General features: G+C 37.2%; 1 protein-coding gene across 1 annotated transcript; it reads right to left on the bottom strand.

Annotated features, from left to right (window-relative positions):
• Positions 1-5,579: 5,579 nt before the first annotated feature.
• LOC107767871 (tryptophan aminotransferase-related protein 3) lies at positions 5,580-15,047 on the bottom strand. Its single transcript, XM_075252968.1, has 7 exons — positions 14,628-15,047; positions 14,240-14,276; positions 13,939-14,140; positions 13,684-13,724; positions 13,156-13,436; positions 6,682-6,885; positions 5,580-6,284 (listed from the first exon to the last, which is right to left on the bottom strand). The coding sequence occupies exons 1-7, from the start codon at positions 14,941-14,943 to the stop codon at positions 6,250-6,252; spliced, it is 1,116 nt and encodes a 371-aa protein (XP_075109069.1). The 5' UTR covers positions 14,944-15,047; the 3' UTR covers positions 5,580-6,249.
• Between the last annotated feature and the right edge of the window lie 1,752 nt (positions 15,048-16,799).

The following is a 16,799-nucleotide window of genomic DNA, read 5'->3' as shown; positions in this document are numbered from 1 at the left end:
ATGGGGTTTAAATTTTTGAGATTTAGAGGTACATGAAGATGAAATATATTATTAACATAATCAAGATTCAGAAGAAGAATAGCAATAAAAGAGTATTAAAGAAATGGCATTGAACAACGACCCATCGAAAAGTCTGTGTAAACCGCACAATATTAAGTGGCCTATCGGATTAAGGGCGAATATAATTTTAAGGGGGGGAAAAAGGACTGAAATTGTTTAAAAAATATATACAAATTAAAAAAAAATAGGTATACATTAAATGAGGACGAGCAAATAAGGCGCCCGTGTAATTTTTACTTTAGCAACGTGGTGCAATGATCTGTGTGGGCTCCACTCCATTTCTTACTAAATTATTGTGATGCAGGCTTATGGCTTGACTCCATTCCCAAAAGGTACCAAATAATGCCCAGTCACAATCAACGTGTCCGTTTACCAGGTTCATCAACAAGTCTTGTTACGTTTGTGCAAAATCTGTTGCCACCACTCAATCATTATCTTTCCTTTTTTATTTATTTTGATTGGGTGGATCCCACAATATAACGTCAACCTCAATTAATCGTTGGATGTGCAAACAATAAAAAGAAAAAGAAAAAGAAAAAACATTTAAAATGCTGACATAAGAGCCCTCATTTTCGCTTAGAAATTCAATAAAATAATGATAACTTACAGTAGACTAATTAAAACTTTTCTATGTGAACAATACGAAAATTTATCGATTACTCACTTTTACTTTACTGGATCTATGACCGAACTATATCTTTCCTTTACCACCTTTCGGCTTACATGAAAAAAAGCACTAGTTAGACCTGAGCCTATCAAAGTCCTTCTCCTTGCTAGGGAGCCTAAGGGACTTATCCTCATCTAGAGCTCCCAAGGATTAGCCCCATGGCGGGGCAGTTCAGACCTGAGCCTATCAAAGTCCTACAGAAGGAAAAATCGATAAGGAAGGGAAGACACGAAATGCAAATGAATTGTGCTGAAGCTCACCGCGAAATAAAGCCGACAAACTTCCTCGAAGGTCAAAGCACATCCCTGTTGGTCCACTCCCCTCGGCCTTGGAAAGAACCAACCTCGGTTGAAGCATGATCACTTGAAGGAACCACCACTCCAGAACCAAAAACTTCAGGTACAACAGGCTCGGGCGATGTTTTATCGTCGGAGACATGGACCCGTTTAGCCCCGTTAAAAGCTCCATCGCATTACGAGTGCGTATTTCATTTATTGCCATCGTCCCCTGGCTCAGAAGCCTACGACTATTCCCCCTCTCCGGAGGAGCACAGCCTCACCCCTGGGGGACCACTCGATACCTACAACGTCCGTATAAACACGACAGAAGAAGGAAGGCATTGCTACTAAGTTTGCTCTCGCCATAGGCAGAACTGGCAAAGCACGGGGCGCGCCGCCTAAGAGTATTGCTCCTTTTTTCAAATAAATAACACGGGTTCCTAAGGTATAATACCAGTGGCCAGCACCCAATCAAAGCGACTTGTCCATGCCCGGTCTCTGTCGTCCCCGGTAACAGCGATTGAGGGCGTGATCAACCGGCACCATGGAGTCAGTAGACCCCGATGACCCCGAAACCGGGGGAGCTTCCCCCCCAGCCAGATTAATCCCATCATTGCTGACATAGCAGTCGCAAGGTTGAAAGACTAAAAGGCGGAAAGATGTACAGACGTGTTGATACCAGAAACATGGCACGAAAAATGGAACTGCGCGAGACAGGGTAACCCCTGGGAATGCGGAAATAGCCTCATGTTATATATTGAAAGAGCGGCGACAATTCGAAGCCAACCGAAGACGCTAACCAATAGCACCACCTCTAGCCTCGAGGCAATACCCGGTCTCGAAGACCTTCGTCATAGTAAGGCGGCGCTCTAGAAAGCCAACAACGCATTCACCAACACAAGGGTGGCATGCAACTTCGAGGTTCTCCGTCAAAAGGAACCAATTTATGAAGAAATAAGCATTTTTTGAACGTCACCCACACGGACCGGGCTCCGGGTGTTGTCCAAGATGGTCTGAGTGAGAAGCGAGCCTCCGCTCAGGGACTGCTTCCAGGAAATCACAAGCATCCCCCATCCACGGGTCCCCGAGCAAATCTCTTCTCAAAGGTTATTATGAGGCCCAAAAACATTATCTTCATTTTCACGCGAAGTTAGGGTCTCGGCGGCCCGAGGTTATTGGCCTTATTCGGGTTCAATCCGAGGAACCACAAAAGGCCTCGCGCAAAGCCGTTTCGATCAACCGAAGGCCGGAAGGAATACTCGCATCCGAGTTCAGTGTTAGCAACGACAAAACAGGATTGTGCATTCGGAGCTACCGCAAATACAAAGAAATACAACAAGTATCAAAGGCAAGAGTCAAGGAAATATCTTTATATTCATAAAATGTTCGCTTACAACGGCCCTCTGGGGGTCCTTACATATGATTACAAAAGCCCACAAGAGGATAATTACACGGAAACAAAGAAATTCAAGGGTATGCATACAACAAAAGTCTAAGAATCTAGCCTATTCCCAAAGTGCGGCATCTCTGGCATCATCTCCTCAGGCGTGCGACCTCAAAGACAATATCTTCCAAGTCCAATCCCCTTGGGAACCTCATCTCGACCCTCCCGGAATGGCATCTTCAAAAGGAAGGATATAGGAGAGGAAAGTGATGGAGCGGTGCATAATCCAAGTATCTCCCCAGGTCGGAGAAAATCGGTACTCTACTTCATCGCCCCGAGCTAACGAAGACAACAACAACAATAATAGCATCACAGCAGCACAACTTCGCCCGACCGAAGAAGGTTCGGGATTGGTCCATAGCGCGCATTACGTTGGCATAAGACCTTGAGGCCATGGGCCTCAAATATGGTGAGACGGCAAAGAACAAAAAAAAAGCAAGAAAGAAGGAAAGGATGGATATCGAAGGATGCTTGAATGAAAAACTGATCACAAGAAGCCCCATTTATAGGGGGAGGGCAAAGTAACCGACAGCGCCATTATCGCCCTCGAAAAGCGTAACAGTAGGCGCCATCAATACGTTCATGGAAGCTGAATCGACGGCAACATTATGACCCCTAAGAATGAGGAGTCACGACACATTGGACGACCCTGAAGAAGCGAAAGGGTGAAACGCCTCGGCACTTGTAAAAGGGGCTACACCATCAGCACGACGTCATTATGGGAGCCCGTGAAGTGGGGTGTCAAAATCATTTCTTGTCGCTTCTCTCTAAGAAACGCGGAGACTATCTGTGCACGGTGAAATCAGAGGACCAATTTCTCGTTGATAAATTGCTTCAGCAGGTCGTCTCGGAGGATCGGGACTCAAGCCGGCCACTTCCCTCAAGATCTGTCGATACCCAGCCAAGGATAACATCAACCGAAACCTCGACGAACACGGGAAGCCTCCGAAGAATGCATCCGGAGTCGATTGAGTCTACTTGGGCAGCCTAACATTGGCCTATGCATATGTCATGAAGCTAGTTATCCGTCCCATCCCATTTCCTTTATCACTCAACGTATCTTGTACTAAGTTTGGACTCCCCCCTTTTTATAAAAGGGGAGTCGCTAACACTCTGTAAGGCAGAGCACCAACTATTCTACATAAGATCAATAATATCTCTCTCTCTCTCTTTCTTCTCCCTAACTTGTTCGCTCTTACTCACTCGAGGCCCCTCTTAGCATTTATTGTCTTCATACTTGTTCTTTATTTATTGCTTGATATTAGCCATAAAGAGCCTTTTTTAATTATATTCTAACTGTTGTCCCTTCCCCGGTTGCCCCTAAAAGCTCGAGCTCGAGCCGGATATCGACCCCGAGGTCCTTCATCGGCCCGTCCGATCTCGGGCAGCAAGCCCCTCGGTTTGATTACTACCCCGTTTTAGTTCGTATCTCATCGTTAAAACTTCATACTATTAGCATCAACTGCTCTAACAACTAGCATAAAGATAGATCACGTATTTTTAGAATCTCATTTTACAAATTTAATTGTCATTACCATTTACACGGTAAACAGACATGAATTAAATAAACTAACAAATACCAAATCCTAGAAAACTTAGGAATATTAAGTTTATGTTTATATAGAGAGAGAGGAGAGGGGATCATTTGATAATTCATCATTTACCATATAGAGCTTTATTCTGCCTCTTTTCCTTTACAAAAGGCCTTGCAAAGAGTCAATGACGTTTCATATAATACAACCAAGATACCTGTTTGAAATAAGGGTAATCATATAATACGAATTGGTAAAGTTCAAGTCATGATTATTGGTTTAATTGAAATGGTAGAAAACTAGTTGCTCCGTCCATACTCTTTGACGGGATTTTTTCATCAATTTTTAACTATTGTTGTTGTACGAAAATTACATCTTTTTTCCATCCCCTATTAATAGGGCTTTTTTATTTGTAAATATGAAAATTATATCTTTTTTCCATCCCCTATTATGAGATTTACTGAGTATGTTATTGTTGTTGTATGAAAATTACATCTCAGTCATCAAAAAGCAAACATAATTAGCATTTTAAAGAAGGAATCACACCTTTATTATTAACAACATAAGTAAAATTAATATTCTCACTAGGGAATTATATCTTTTTTGTATACTAAAAATAAATTTGTACAAGTAAAATAATATCTTCAATAAGAAAATTCCACCGATCAGAATAAGAAAAATAAATAAAATCTTCAATGGACAAATTATACCTCATAAGTAAATGTAGAATTCGATAAACTACAAGTTCCAAAAAATTAAAATCATAAAATCTCATGTTTTTCTAGGCAATGCTTATTCATCAAAATTTATTAAGTAAAAGAGATTTAAATTGTATTTAACAGTTATAGAATAGCACAAACTTTTATTATAATAAAAAAAGAAACTATAAAAATTAAATTTGATTTAAATCCAAAATTTCCATCAAGATCCAAGTTTTCAGACTTTGAAAGAAAAAAAACTACTTAAAAGATTTGAGATTAAGAGAAATGCTTATTTTATGAAATTTTTAAATTTTGGAGGTCCTTTTTTGAGTGTTCTTGCTAGAGATCACAAATAAAATAATAGAATAGAGGAAAAAGATATAAAAATAATAATAGATAAATAGGAAATTGGGAGGTAGCAAAAAAGAAAAATGGCTGGGACAGAGGAAATAAAAAGCACGGCAAAAAGAAAAAGTTAGACAAGGTACAAGATAAATTCGAACTTGAATTTTACATGCGAGAAAAGCTTTCAAAAAGGTACCATGAAGTCAACCAGCCATGGTACCTTTTAGTCTAGCTTGCGACTGGAAGTGCCAGGATTAAATGTTTGACCTAGTTTAAGAATTTTTTTTACATAAATATATGATAATTTTACCAACTTAGTGGTGCCGTAACAACCCACCCTAAAGGGTGGATCCGCCCCTGCTTGCTAGAGATCACAGATAAAATAATAGAATAGAAGAAAAAATATAAAAAATAATAAACGACAAATAGAAAATTAGGAGGTAGCTAAAAAGGAAAATAACTAGGACAAAGAAAAATAATCATTAGTTTGATTATCACTTGTGTATTTATGGACCAAAAAAACTTATAAAGTGAACCGAATTAAAAGAAAAATTGATCAAACCGAACCAAATTAATTCAAAACTGAGTGAATCGGTCAAATGTACACTATTTCAACCTCCTTGACTAGTGATAAGTTTACATTGAATACAATGACACCCGTATCTATCAAATTTTGAATCCGCATCTGACCTTGAAAATTCTATCGAGTACCTATTACCTTTCACCGGCATAAGCAGGGATAACTCTGCCCATCAAATACCAGGAAGTGGATCACTTTTTAATAGTGAAATTGCTCTGCATAAAAGTCGAGCAAAGAAGAAAAGTTGCTACAAGCAAAGCAATAGCATTCCATGGACTGCTAAACAGTGATTTAGTTCAACAATCCAAAGAAGTAGAAAGATTGTAATTTAATGTCCTTCAAAGAATCAGTAGAGTTTGGCTTAAAGCAAATATTCTTTGCTTTGAGTTCTGTAACTGATCAAAATGAATGAACAGATCGATTTCTTCACATTATTTTCATCACCAGCTCTTCCTCTTAGTATAAGGATCACGTATTATTATAACAATAGTAGTAACAATTATTAATCGACAATCATTTAAAGTTTTATTAATTAAGTAATTAATTCACATTTCGGAATCCAAATTGAGTTGCTCTGTAATAGATTAAATAGTATTATAGCTCAAAGATCCAGATCGGGACAAGCATACCTAAAAGAGTTGATCACTGGTTGTTGATTGATGGCGATATACAATAACCTAAAATTTTAAAAATACACGTTAGTTAAGATTGAAAAGAAAAAAGAAACAGAGAAGTGGAAAAAACATGCAACTACTAAATTTCTAGGACAAATATTAGCAAAGTAGTTGAGACCACGAGGAGTATTATATTAGGAGTTATTATTCTATTGATTATAAAAGTTGTTTGCTTTTCTGTTTTTCAGATGAAATAAAATTGCTACGCAGACCTTGAATTGTCTTTCAAAATGGATTCTATTGTTTAGTTGAACTCGACGTCCAAATATTTTTTTTTAAAAATTAATATCAAAATTTTATCCCACACGTAGTTTGTTTTTATAAAGGAAATTAAATGAAAGTATAAAAGTCGATCATGTCAATATTTTGGGGATATTTATAGAGATAACTTGTGCAGTACCGTTCTCTTCTTCTTGAGAAATGAATTGTTCCAATCGAGAAATGAGCATATCAAAATCATGCTGACGCGTTACCAGACCGAGGCGAACATAAGTATGATCTGCAAAGAATCCGCTGCCCGGATGACCTCTGATGTTTGCTTCTTCCAAGAAGACATGTGTGCAGTTTTTATCTTCTTCCCTTTTGCACTTTACCCATGTGAATGCTGCAATCAACAACATTTCTATATTAGAACAACAAGCACGCGCGCGCACACATGCACAGAGCGGCATATATCAAATTGTGCACACACACACATGCACATGGTGGCATATACCGAATTGCACACACACGCACACACACATGGTGGCATATATCTATATTTGTATTATGTTTAAGTGATGTCGGATGCACCCATAGCAAAGGGCATCTCCGCAGCTTTAAGAATCACACGGAAGGCAATTTCAGAGTGATTATAATGTTGAGAAGTATGCATAGTGTAGAGGTTAGTTAGGAGGTTAGACGTTAGTTAGTGGACTAAATGTACAGCTGTCAACAGCTAATATATTTTTAGGTAGTTAGTGGTTAAGTGATATATGTATATACATGTCCAGTGCATGCAAATACAGATTCAATATTTCCAAACTCTGCTCTCTTACTTTCTTCTTCCCTCCTTTGTTCTATCTCTGTTCCTTCAATGGCTATTCCTCATTTAACATGGTACTAGAGCTCAGCTTAGTCGAATCCAGAATTAGTCTCATCTGCTTCAAATTGCAGCTGAAGATACGATCTCTTCTCCAAGCTAGGGTTTGCTGATTTTGAGCAAATTCAACAACTTTTCTGAACTTTTACAATAATTTGAGTGAGTAATTCTGTTCAATTTACAAATTTATGAAATTACTATGGCGATCAATGAAAATGAATCTACTTCGACCATTGTTACACCATCTACACCTGATACTCAGAACATTGACTTAGTTCACCACAATCACCCTTTATGTATTCATCCTTCTGATACTCAAGGTGCTGCTCTCATCTCGATTCAGCTTCGAGGATTTGAAAACTACTCTCATTGGAGTAGATCTATGAAAATTGTGTTGCATGGCAAAAACAAGTTAGGTTTTGTGCTAGAAACCTGTAGGAAGGAGCTTTATGATCCGAGTCTTCATGAACTTTGGAATCGATATAATGCTATTGTTTTAGAATGGATAATGAACACTGTAGCTCTAAATTTACTGAGTATTGTGATCTATGCATCTAATGCCCACAAAGTCTGGGAAGATCTTCGTGAAAGATTTGATAAAGTGAATACTGCTAGATCATTTTATCTTCACAAGGAGATTACAAAAATTACTCAAAATTTGCTAACTGTATCTTAATATTTCTCAAAACTTAGAGTTTTATGGGATGAGTATGAAGCCTTAGCTTCTCCTCCTTCATGTGGATGTCCTGAATCCAAGCAGCATGCAGAACATTACTAACTACAGAAATTGTATTAGTTTTTGACTGGTCTAAATGACTCTTTTGATAATGCTAAAGAACAGATCCTTATGGTTCGACCTCTTCCAAATGTCAACCAGGCCTATGCTATGGTAGTTAATGTTGAGAGTCAAAGGAGAAACAATGCAGCTCTAAGTGTTGGCATTGGTGATTCAGCAGCACTAATGAGTAAGGCTAGCTCTGGGAATAGAAATAGTAGTTTCAAACCTAAAAATAATCTTGGAAGATATACACTATAATGTGACTACTGTCACTTGAAAGGTCATACCAAGGACACTTACTATAAGCTCCATGGATACCCTATTGATTTCAAGGCCAAGAGAAGAGGTTATTCAGGTCCTCAGGTGAACAATGCATTTACTGCTAGAGGATTTCAATCTTCTGATCTTCCTCAACCTACTCCTCAATTTTTCTCCCCAGCTTGAGTGCTTACTCAAGAACAATATGATCAGATCCTGCATATGTTGAACAAAGGAAAGCAAGTAGAATTAGCGGCAAATGCAGCAACTATGAACAACACAAGTACTATAAAAGCCTTCATGTCTCATATAGTCAATGGTAACTGGATAGTAGACATAGGGGCATCCAATCATATGATACATAATTCCAAGTTACTAAGTGAAATCAAGGATCTGACTAGTATAGACCATAACAATGTTCATCTTCCTAATGGTGAGCAGATTACTATCAGTCATACTGGAGTTTCCACAATCTTCAAAACTAAATCATTACTGAATGTATTATGCATTCCAGACTTCAAATACAACTTGCTTTCAGTCTCAAAGCTTACAAAGGAGTTGAGATGTCTTCTTGTATTTTTTCCTGATTTCTGGGGATATCTTGAGTAGGAAGGTAATGGGGATTGGTAAGGAAGAGTGTTGACTCTAAATCCTGAAGCCAGATATCCCTGAAGACTTAGTGCAGCTGTAGAATACAAAGAAAAGTACCTATCTAACATCTTCTGTAAATACAATCTCTAGTTCTCTAGTAACAATAAGGCAGTCCATCCTAAGTCTACTGGGAATTATATTGTATCTTTGTAGCATAAGAGACTAGGACATGCACCTCTAAAAGTTCTACAAAAGATTAGTAGTTTACCTCACATTCCTATGCAAGACCATCATTGTACAGTGTGTCCTATAGCTAAGCAATCTAGATTGTCATTTCCTCACAGCATTTCTTGTTCTACTCTTGCTTTTGAACTTGTGCATGCTGATGTCTGGGGCCCATACAGGGTTCCAACTCATGATGGTAAGAGATACTTTATGACATTGGTGGATGATTTCTCTAAGTACACATGGATCTTCTTAATTAACACAAAAGCAAAATCTGTTGTTATGCTGAAAATGTTTTTAACACTAGTTCAGACTCAATTTGATAACAAAGTTAAGTGTCTCAGGTCTGACAATGGTACTGAGTTCTTCAATGAGCAGGTCAATAGTCTCTTGGTGTTGCATGGAATTATTCACCAGAGTTTCTGTGTATATACACCTCAGTAGAATGGTACAGTTGAAAGAAAACACAGGTCTATTCTTAACATAGCAAGAGCCTTGAGGTTTCAAGCATTTGTTCCACTCTAGTTCTGGGGTAAGTATGTCTCCACAACAGTCTATCTTCTGAATAAATTGCCTACTGTCTTGTTGAAGGTAGCATCTCCCTTTGAGAAACTCTAAAACAAGGTTCCATCTCTCCAGCACTTGAGGGTCTTTGGTAGTCTGTGCTATGCCACTTGTACTAGCAAAGCAGATGAATTTAGCCCCAGGGCCATTCCTGATGTTCATCTTGGCTACTCTTCTGTGCAAAAGGGATACATTTTATATGGTCTTCACTCAAAACTATTCTTTGTGAGCAGGGACATTGTCTTCAAGGAGGATTTTTTCCTTTTAAGCATTTTATCTCTGGTTCTTCTCCTTTATTTCCCATTTCGGATCTTTTAGAAGCTGATTGCTCTTCTCTTCAGTGCATTCTCCTCCTAGAACTCCTACAACCGATTCCCCTTCTTCTGTTTCTAATTAATCAGTTGATCTTACTCTGCTAGTTTCTAATCTTCAGTCCTTCTCCTGTTGCTGCTCCACCTCCTATTAGGAAATCCTCTAGGACCTCTATTCCTCTTATATTGTTAAAAGACTATGATGTACCCTCCAAAGGAGCAGTCTGCAATTATTCCATTTTCCAGTATGTTTGTTATGACAAGCTGTCTCCTGCCTATCAGGCTTGTATTGCTGCATACTCAGTTGTGTCTGAGCCTACCTCCTATGCTAAGGCTAGTACTGATCTTAAGTGGATAGAAGACATGCAGGCTGAGATTGCTGCCCTTGAGGAGAATCAGGCATGGTCCATTGTTGACCTGCCTTCTAGCAAGACTCCTATTAGTTGCAACTGGGTTTTCAAGGTCAAATACAAGTCCACTACGGAGGTGGAAAGATATAAGGCTCGACTGATTGCTAAGAGGTATAGTCAGCTTGAAGGCCTGGATTATAAAAAGACTTTCTCTCTTGTGGCCAAAATGGTGACAGTGAGATCTGTGGTAGCTTTGGTTACAACATCTGGCTGGTTTATTTTTCAAATGGATGTGCACAATGCATTTCTTCAAGGAGATCTCCTTGAAGAGGTCTATATGCAGATCCCAGATGGCTTTGCCAACCAGGGGGAGTGTCATCATAAAGTATGCAGATTGCATAAGTCCTTGTATAGACTCAAGCAGGCTCCTAGACAGTGGAACCTGAAGTTGACTTCTGCTCTGAAGGATATGGGATTTGTATAGTCTCATTATGATTACTCTCATTTCACACAAAGGGTAGGTGGTGATCTGATAGTAATCCTGGTATATGTTGATGACCTACTGGTTACTAGGAACAATGTGGAGCTTATACGTCAAATAAGGATATATTTGCAAGCTAAGTTCAAAATGAAGGACTTTGGAGAATTAAAAATTTTTCTGGAAATTGAGTTCTCCAGATCTAAAGAAGGAATTCTTATGAATCAAAGGAAATATACTCTTGAGTTAGTGTCTGAGCTGGGATTAGCTGGTGGAAAGCCTGTTGCTACACCTCTTGAGTTCAATCATAAATTCACCTCAGTAGCATTTGATGAATTCATGAAAAATGGAAAAGCCTCTACAGATGCACAACTTGAGGACCCAGGTAGCTATCAAAGATTGGTAGGCAAACTGATATACCGTACTATGACAAGGCCAAACATTGCCTTTGTTGTTTAAGTACTGAGCCAACACATACATGCTCCTAAGTAGTCACATATGGAAGCAACTATACGAGTGGTCAAGTATGTCAAGGGAATTGCAGGATTGGATTGTTTATGCCAGCAAAAGGTAACAAGGAACTGGTTCCCTATTGTGATTCAGATTGGGGTTCATGTGTGGAAACAAAGAAGTCTATTACTGGTTATATAGTTAAGTTTGATAAAGCTTTAATTTCTTGAAAGTCCAAGAAGCAAAGCACAGTTTCTAGGAGCTCTGCTGAATCAGAATTCAGGAGCATGGCAGCTACTGTTGCTGAAGTCACTTGGCTAGTTGGTTTGTTTGGAGAACTATGAGTTGCAATGAACACCCTCGTACAGTTGTTCTGTGATAGCAAAGCTGCTATACAGATTGCAGCACACCCCATATTTCATGAAGGACAAAACACTTTGACATTGATTGTCATTTTGTAAGGGAAAAAATTTAGGGTGGTCAAATTCAGACTCAACATATCGGGACTAAGGTACAGCCTGCTGATCTGCTTACCAAGAGTCTATGCAAATCACAACATGAGTATTTGATTAGCAAGCTGGGAATGAAGGACCTCTTTCATCCCTCAGCTTGAGAGGGAGCGTTGAGAAGTATGCATAGTGTAGAGGTTAGTTAGGAGTTTAGAAGTTAGTTAGTGGACTAAATGTACAGATGTCAACAACTAATATATTGTTAGGTAGTTAGTGGTTAAGTGATGTATGTATGTATATATATATATATACATATATATACATGTACAGTGCATGCAAATACAAATTCGATATTTCCAAACTCTGCTCTCTTACTTTCTTCTTCCCTCCTCTGTTCTATCTCAGTTCCTTCAATGGCTATGCCTCATTTAACATATAATTATAATGTTAAACTATGAGACGTTGGTAAGTTAAGTTCTGGGGCCCTAATCAACTTCGGTATCTTAAAAATACAGTTTTCCTTTTCAAGAATTTGGAAGCATTTGGTCAAGTAATTTGATAGGGTTCAGTTTTGTCATGTAAAAGTTTAAAATATAATACAAAGGAATCCTTTCGTGAGTCATGTGTTAGGTTGTGATAAAATAGAATAACAGATAGCATGGGAGGTAGTGCAGTAAATATTAAATAGTGAGAATGATATCTGCATCATTACCAATAAGGATTGTGATAGATCTAGTGATAAGTATTTTACTATCCTTAATCATAAGTCCAGAGTTCATATAAAATCGATTTTATTAGGGAACACTTTAACCTTCAATGTGGGACTTTTCGACGCGAATAAATTGAGTTAGGTTCCAATATGAATACCGAACATCAAGTGAAAAATAAAAAAAGAAAATGATATACGCGCACGCACCATTTGAGTTACTGCTCTTAATTGCTTTTATTCTTCCGTTCCATTTTATAGTTTAAGTTTTTTTTGTTAGTTTCAAAAAGATCGACACCTTTATATATATATATATTTTTTAATTTAAATTCTATCTTTTCATTTTTCTTTTAATGAGACTCTCTTATACCATATAGTAGGAGGCATGTCATAAGACCACAAAATTTGAAGAGTACTTTTAATATGTTATAGTAAATATTTAGTTTATGTATCAAAAGTTTTTAAAGAGTTCTTTTAATGTGTTACAGTACATATTTAGTTTATATATCAAAAGTTTTTATTCCTTTCTTACGTTCAATATCCAATCAATCATCACCATATAAAATAAAACGAAAGGAGCGTCAGAAAATGAGTTCACTAGTAGACGAATAAGAAGATGAGAAGAAATATCACCTGGAGATGGTTCTCTTGCTCGGTTAAGAAATGTGCAATACTGAGTTGGAATATGTTGAATGCTGAAACGTTTAGAAAAGGAGAAGATGTGACTAATTTTTTCCCAGCGATCCCTCAAGATTTCATGTGCAAAATTGAAGAATTTCTTGCCATCTCCTTCAGTAACAACTCCCAGAATAGTTAAAGCTCCCAATAGGGTATCTTTAGACATCTCCATATCAGCCTGATGAATATACTCCTTCGTTCTATTATACACATTCACGTCCTTCACAACAGCCCACCTACACAAATTCATGTGGATCAGAGGCAGCGGATCTGAAATTTTAATTCTATGGATTCATCAAGTTATTGGTTCATAGTTCAAATATAACAATTTCAGTAAATTTTACGCAAATATATCAAGGTCTAGACAAAAAATTATGCGTTCAAATGAACTCCTCACATCTATATGGCTGGATCCGCCCTTGATGTGGATTATTTGTAAAAATTTATTCTATGTTGCTTCTATTGTATTCTATTAATTATTACTCCATCTGTTTCAATTTAGATGACACACTTTCTTTATTAATCTGTTCCAAAAAGAAAGATATATTTCTATAATTGGAAATAATTCAACTATAAACTTTTTATTTTACTCATTGTACTTTTAATGAGAAGTTTTTCTAACCACACAAATGTCATGGCCCCACAAACCTTTTATCCCTTAAGCTTTTAAGACCACAAGTTTCAAAAGTCTCCCTTTTTTTCTCTTAAATTCCATGCCGAGTCTATTTACCTCATCTATTTACCAATAGCGATGTATCTTCCATCTGTAATTGCGTTATTTGCAACTGAATGTAACTTCCTTATGGTTTTCTCGAGTTCCTGGGAAAGGTGAGAGGTTGGATCAGGAAAGGAATAAGCCATTCTATGCCAACCTGCTATCACTACTGCACTGCTTTCTGCATTTTCCATCCAGAATGGCTCATAGAATAGGGGATCCCAACTACATTAATGAGTTAAAAAGATTTGTTACTATTGGTAGCGTCGAAACCAGAATTTTTATTAGAGGGATTCAAAATACAAAAAAAAAGTAAAAGTCTACCTATATCCTAGCCTCTTCGGACCCCACTGGGTTGTTGCTGTTATTGTACAAAGAAGTCAACGGGATTCAACATAACAATAACAACGACAATAACATACCAAGTGCAATGACTGCAATATCAGACAGTAAGGTCTGGGAAGGGTAATGTGTACGCAGGCCTTACCTCTATCTTATGAGGGGAGAGAGGTTGTTTCCATTAGACTCTCGGCTCAAAAGCTGGGATTCAATATATACTATACATCAATAAAAGATAATTTTGGCCTAGTATATTTTCCTGCGAAGGGGGTTCGGATGAATTTCCTTCCGCACCCCTAGCTCCCCCTATGCTTATTACAAAGAAATCTAAATAAGAAAGGTAAGTGTAATATTGTAAACCATAAGGGAGGTCAGTCGAAAGCATTAGCAGAACAGTTGGGGATAAGTAAAGAGCAATCAGGTCCAGCATAACAAGTATAACATTCACAAGTAGGAATTCCACCTACAACAAGGCCATCAAGATAGGCTTTTCCATGGCCTGAGCATGAAATTGAGGCTACTGCTTCTGCTTCCTCTGCTGCTCTCTGGCTCCAACTCAGCTTCTTCTTCTCCTGCTCGCTGCATTTGCTCTTTGACTCCAACTCTTTAATAAAAAAGAAAATATTCATCATCAACAATATTAAAACCAAGAGATACATAACATAGTTACACCTCTGAATCTTTGCCATATCTCCGTTTTGGGTTTCCTTTCTTCTTTGAAATGTTTGTGACTCTCTGTAGCAAAAGAGTAGTATATTTGTTGGGAAAGAATGTCCCACATGGAAACATTAATATCCACAATATTAATATCAACGGTAACTAACAAGAATACGACAGTAAACACAACGTGGAAAATGTAATATATGAGTGGTACAACATAATATTAGCATTATAGTGACAAATTTTCCACTCGCAAAAGACTACTACACAAAGTCTGGAGAGACTATTACACATTAAAAAATAACAACTCTGTCATGAATAGTTTGTACATTGGATACGACTTTGGATATTACATTGGATGCTACATTGGATGCCCATGTTGTGAATAACTTAAAGATTAAATTTCCTACTTTATGTCCATCATCTTTACTTTTTATGCCTATAAAAGGCCATGTAATTGCAATAGAAAAATACACCAAAGTGAAAGAATAAAACACTTCTCCCTTCTAACTATCTCTTCTTATTTACATTTTACTGCATTACTTTTATTTTATAACACGTTATCAGCACGAAGCTCTAATTTTATTCTTAACTCCCGCTAAGTTGAGCCATATTTTATTAAGGTATGTATCATTATAATCATCTTATTTATGGCAGTACATATCATATGCTCACTGTTTGCAGATTACTTGTGCGCTTGGGCATCTTAAATAGTTTAAGTACATTGCAGTGATTAAATAACTATTTCCTTCCGTGCTCAACTCTTAGAGGACCTCAAAGTCATCAAACTAGCTATGCACTAATGTCATGGACTCCCTGGATCAAAACATATCTTTAAGGCATTTTGAAGAACTGTGAGAAATGAATTGACAAACAATAATTTTTTAATTACTTTATATTTATTGGAACATATAAATAATGTTAGTCACGTTCAATTCTATTAACACATATATATCAATAATATAAAGTGAAATGAAACAAGTATGTAATTTCTACTTTGTTGCAAGAATAAAATGAAATAGTAGATTGTTAACATGATATAGCTCTATTTTCATTTCTTTTACCTTAATCGTTTTGTTTTCATTAATTGTTTATTATTATAATTATTTTTCTAACTTATTCATCTTTTATGATAGTTTTCATTATGTCAAATTTATCAAAACTTGAATTTGTGGCACTTGACATCACCGGAAGGAACTATTTATCATGGGTTCTTGATGCTGAAATTCACCTTGACGCTAAAGGTCTTGGAAATACTATTATACAAGGAAATGAAGCATCAAATCAGGATAAAGTGAAGGCCATGATTTTCCTTCGTCATCATCAAACATGAAGGGTTAAAAACTGAATATTTAACCGTAAAAGATCCACTTGAATTATGGATTAATTTGAAGGATCGATATGACCACCTAAAACTTACGGTATTACCGAAAGCTCGGTATGAGTGGATACATTTAAGGTTGCAAGACTTTAAAACCGTAAGTGAGTATAATTCTGCTATCTTTAAAGTAAGTTCTCTATTAAAATTATGTGGAGACACTATCACAGATGAGGACTTATTGGAAAAAATATTTTCTACTTTTCACTCTTCAAATGTGGTGCTACAACAACAATACCGTGAAAAAGGTTTTAAGAAATATTCTGAGTTAATCACATGCCTACTTGTGGCTGAACAGAATAATACTCTATTAATGAAAAATCATGAAGCTCATCCCACCGGGTCAGCTCCATTTCCGGAAGTAAATGTTGTAGCAACATATGATAAGTTTGAAAGAAAACAAAATAATTATCGTGGTCGTGGACATGGTCGTAAACGTGGACGTGGCAGGGGGCGAAACAATTATCGTCATTATGGTGAAAATAAATTGGAGAACAATAAGGGTTC

This window comes from Nicotiana tabacum, chromosome 5 (assembly GCF_000715075.1).
Source record: "Nicotiana tabacum cultivar K326 chromosome 5, ASM71507v2, whole genome shotgun sequence".
Taxonomy (NCBI): domain Eukaryota; kingdom Viridiplantae; phylum Streptophyta; class Magnoliopsida; order Solanales; family Solanaceae; genus Nicotiana; species Nicotiana tabacum.
Note: the sequence above shows the minus strand (reverse complement) of the source record. Positions and strands in the feature narration are given on the sequence as shown.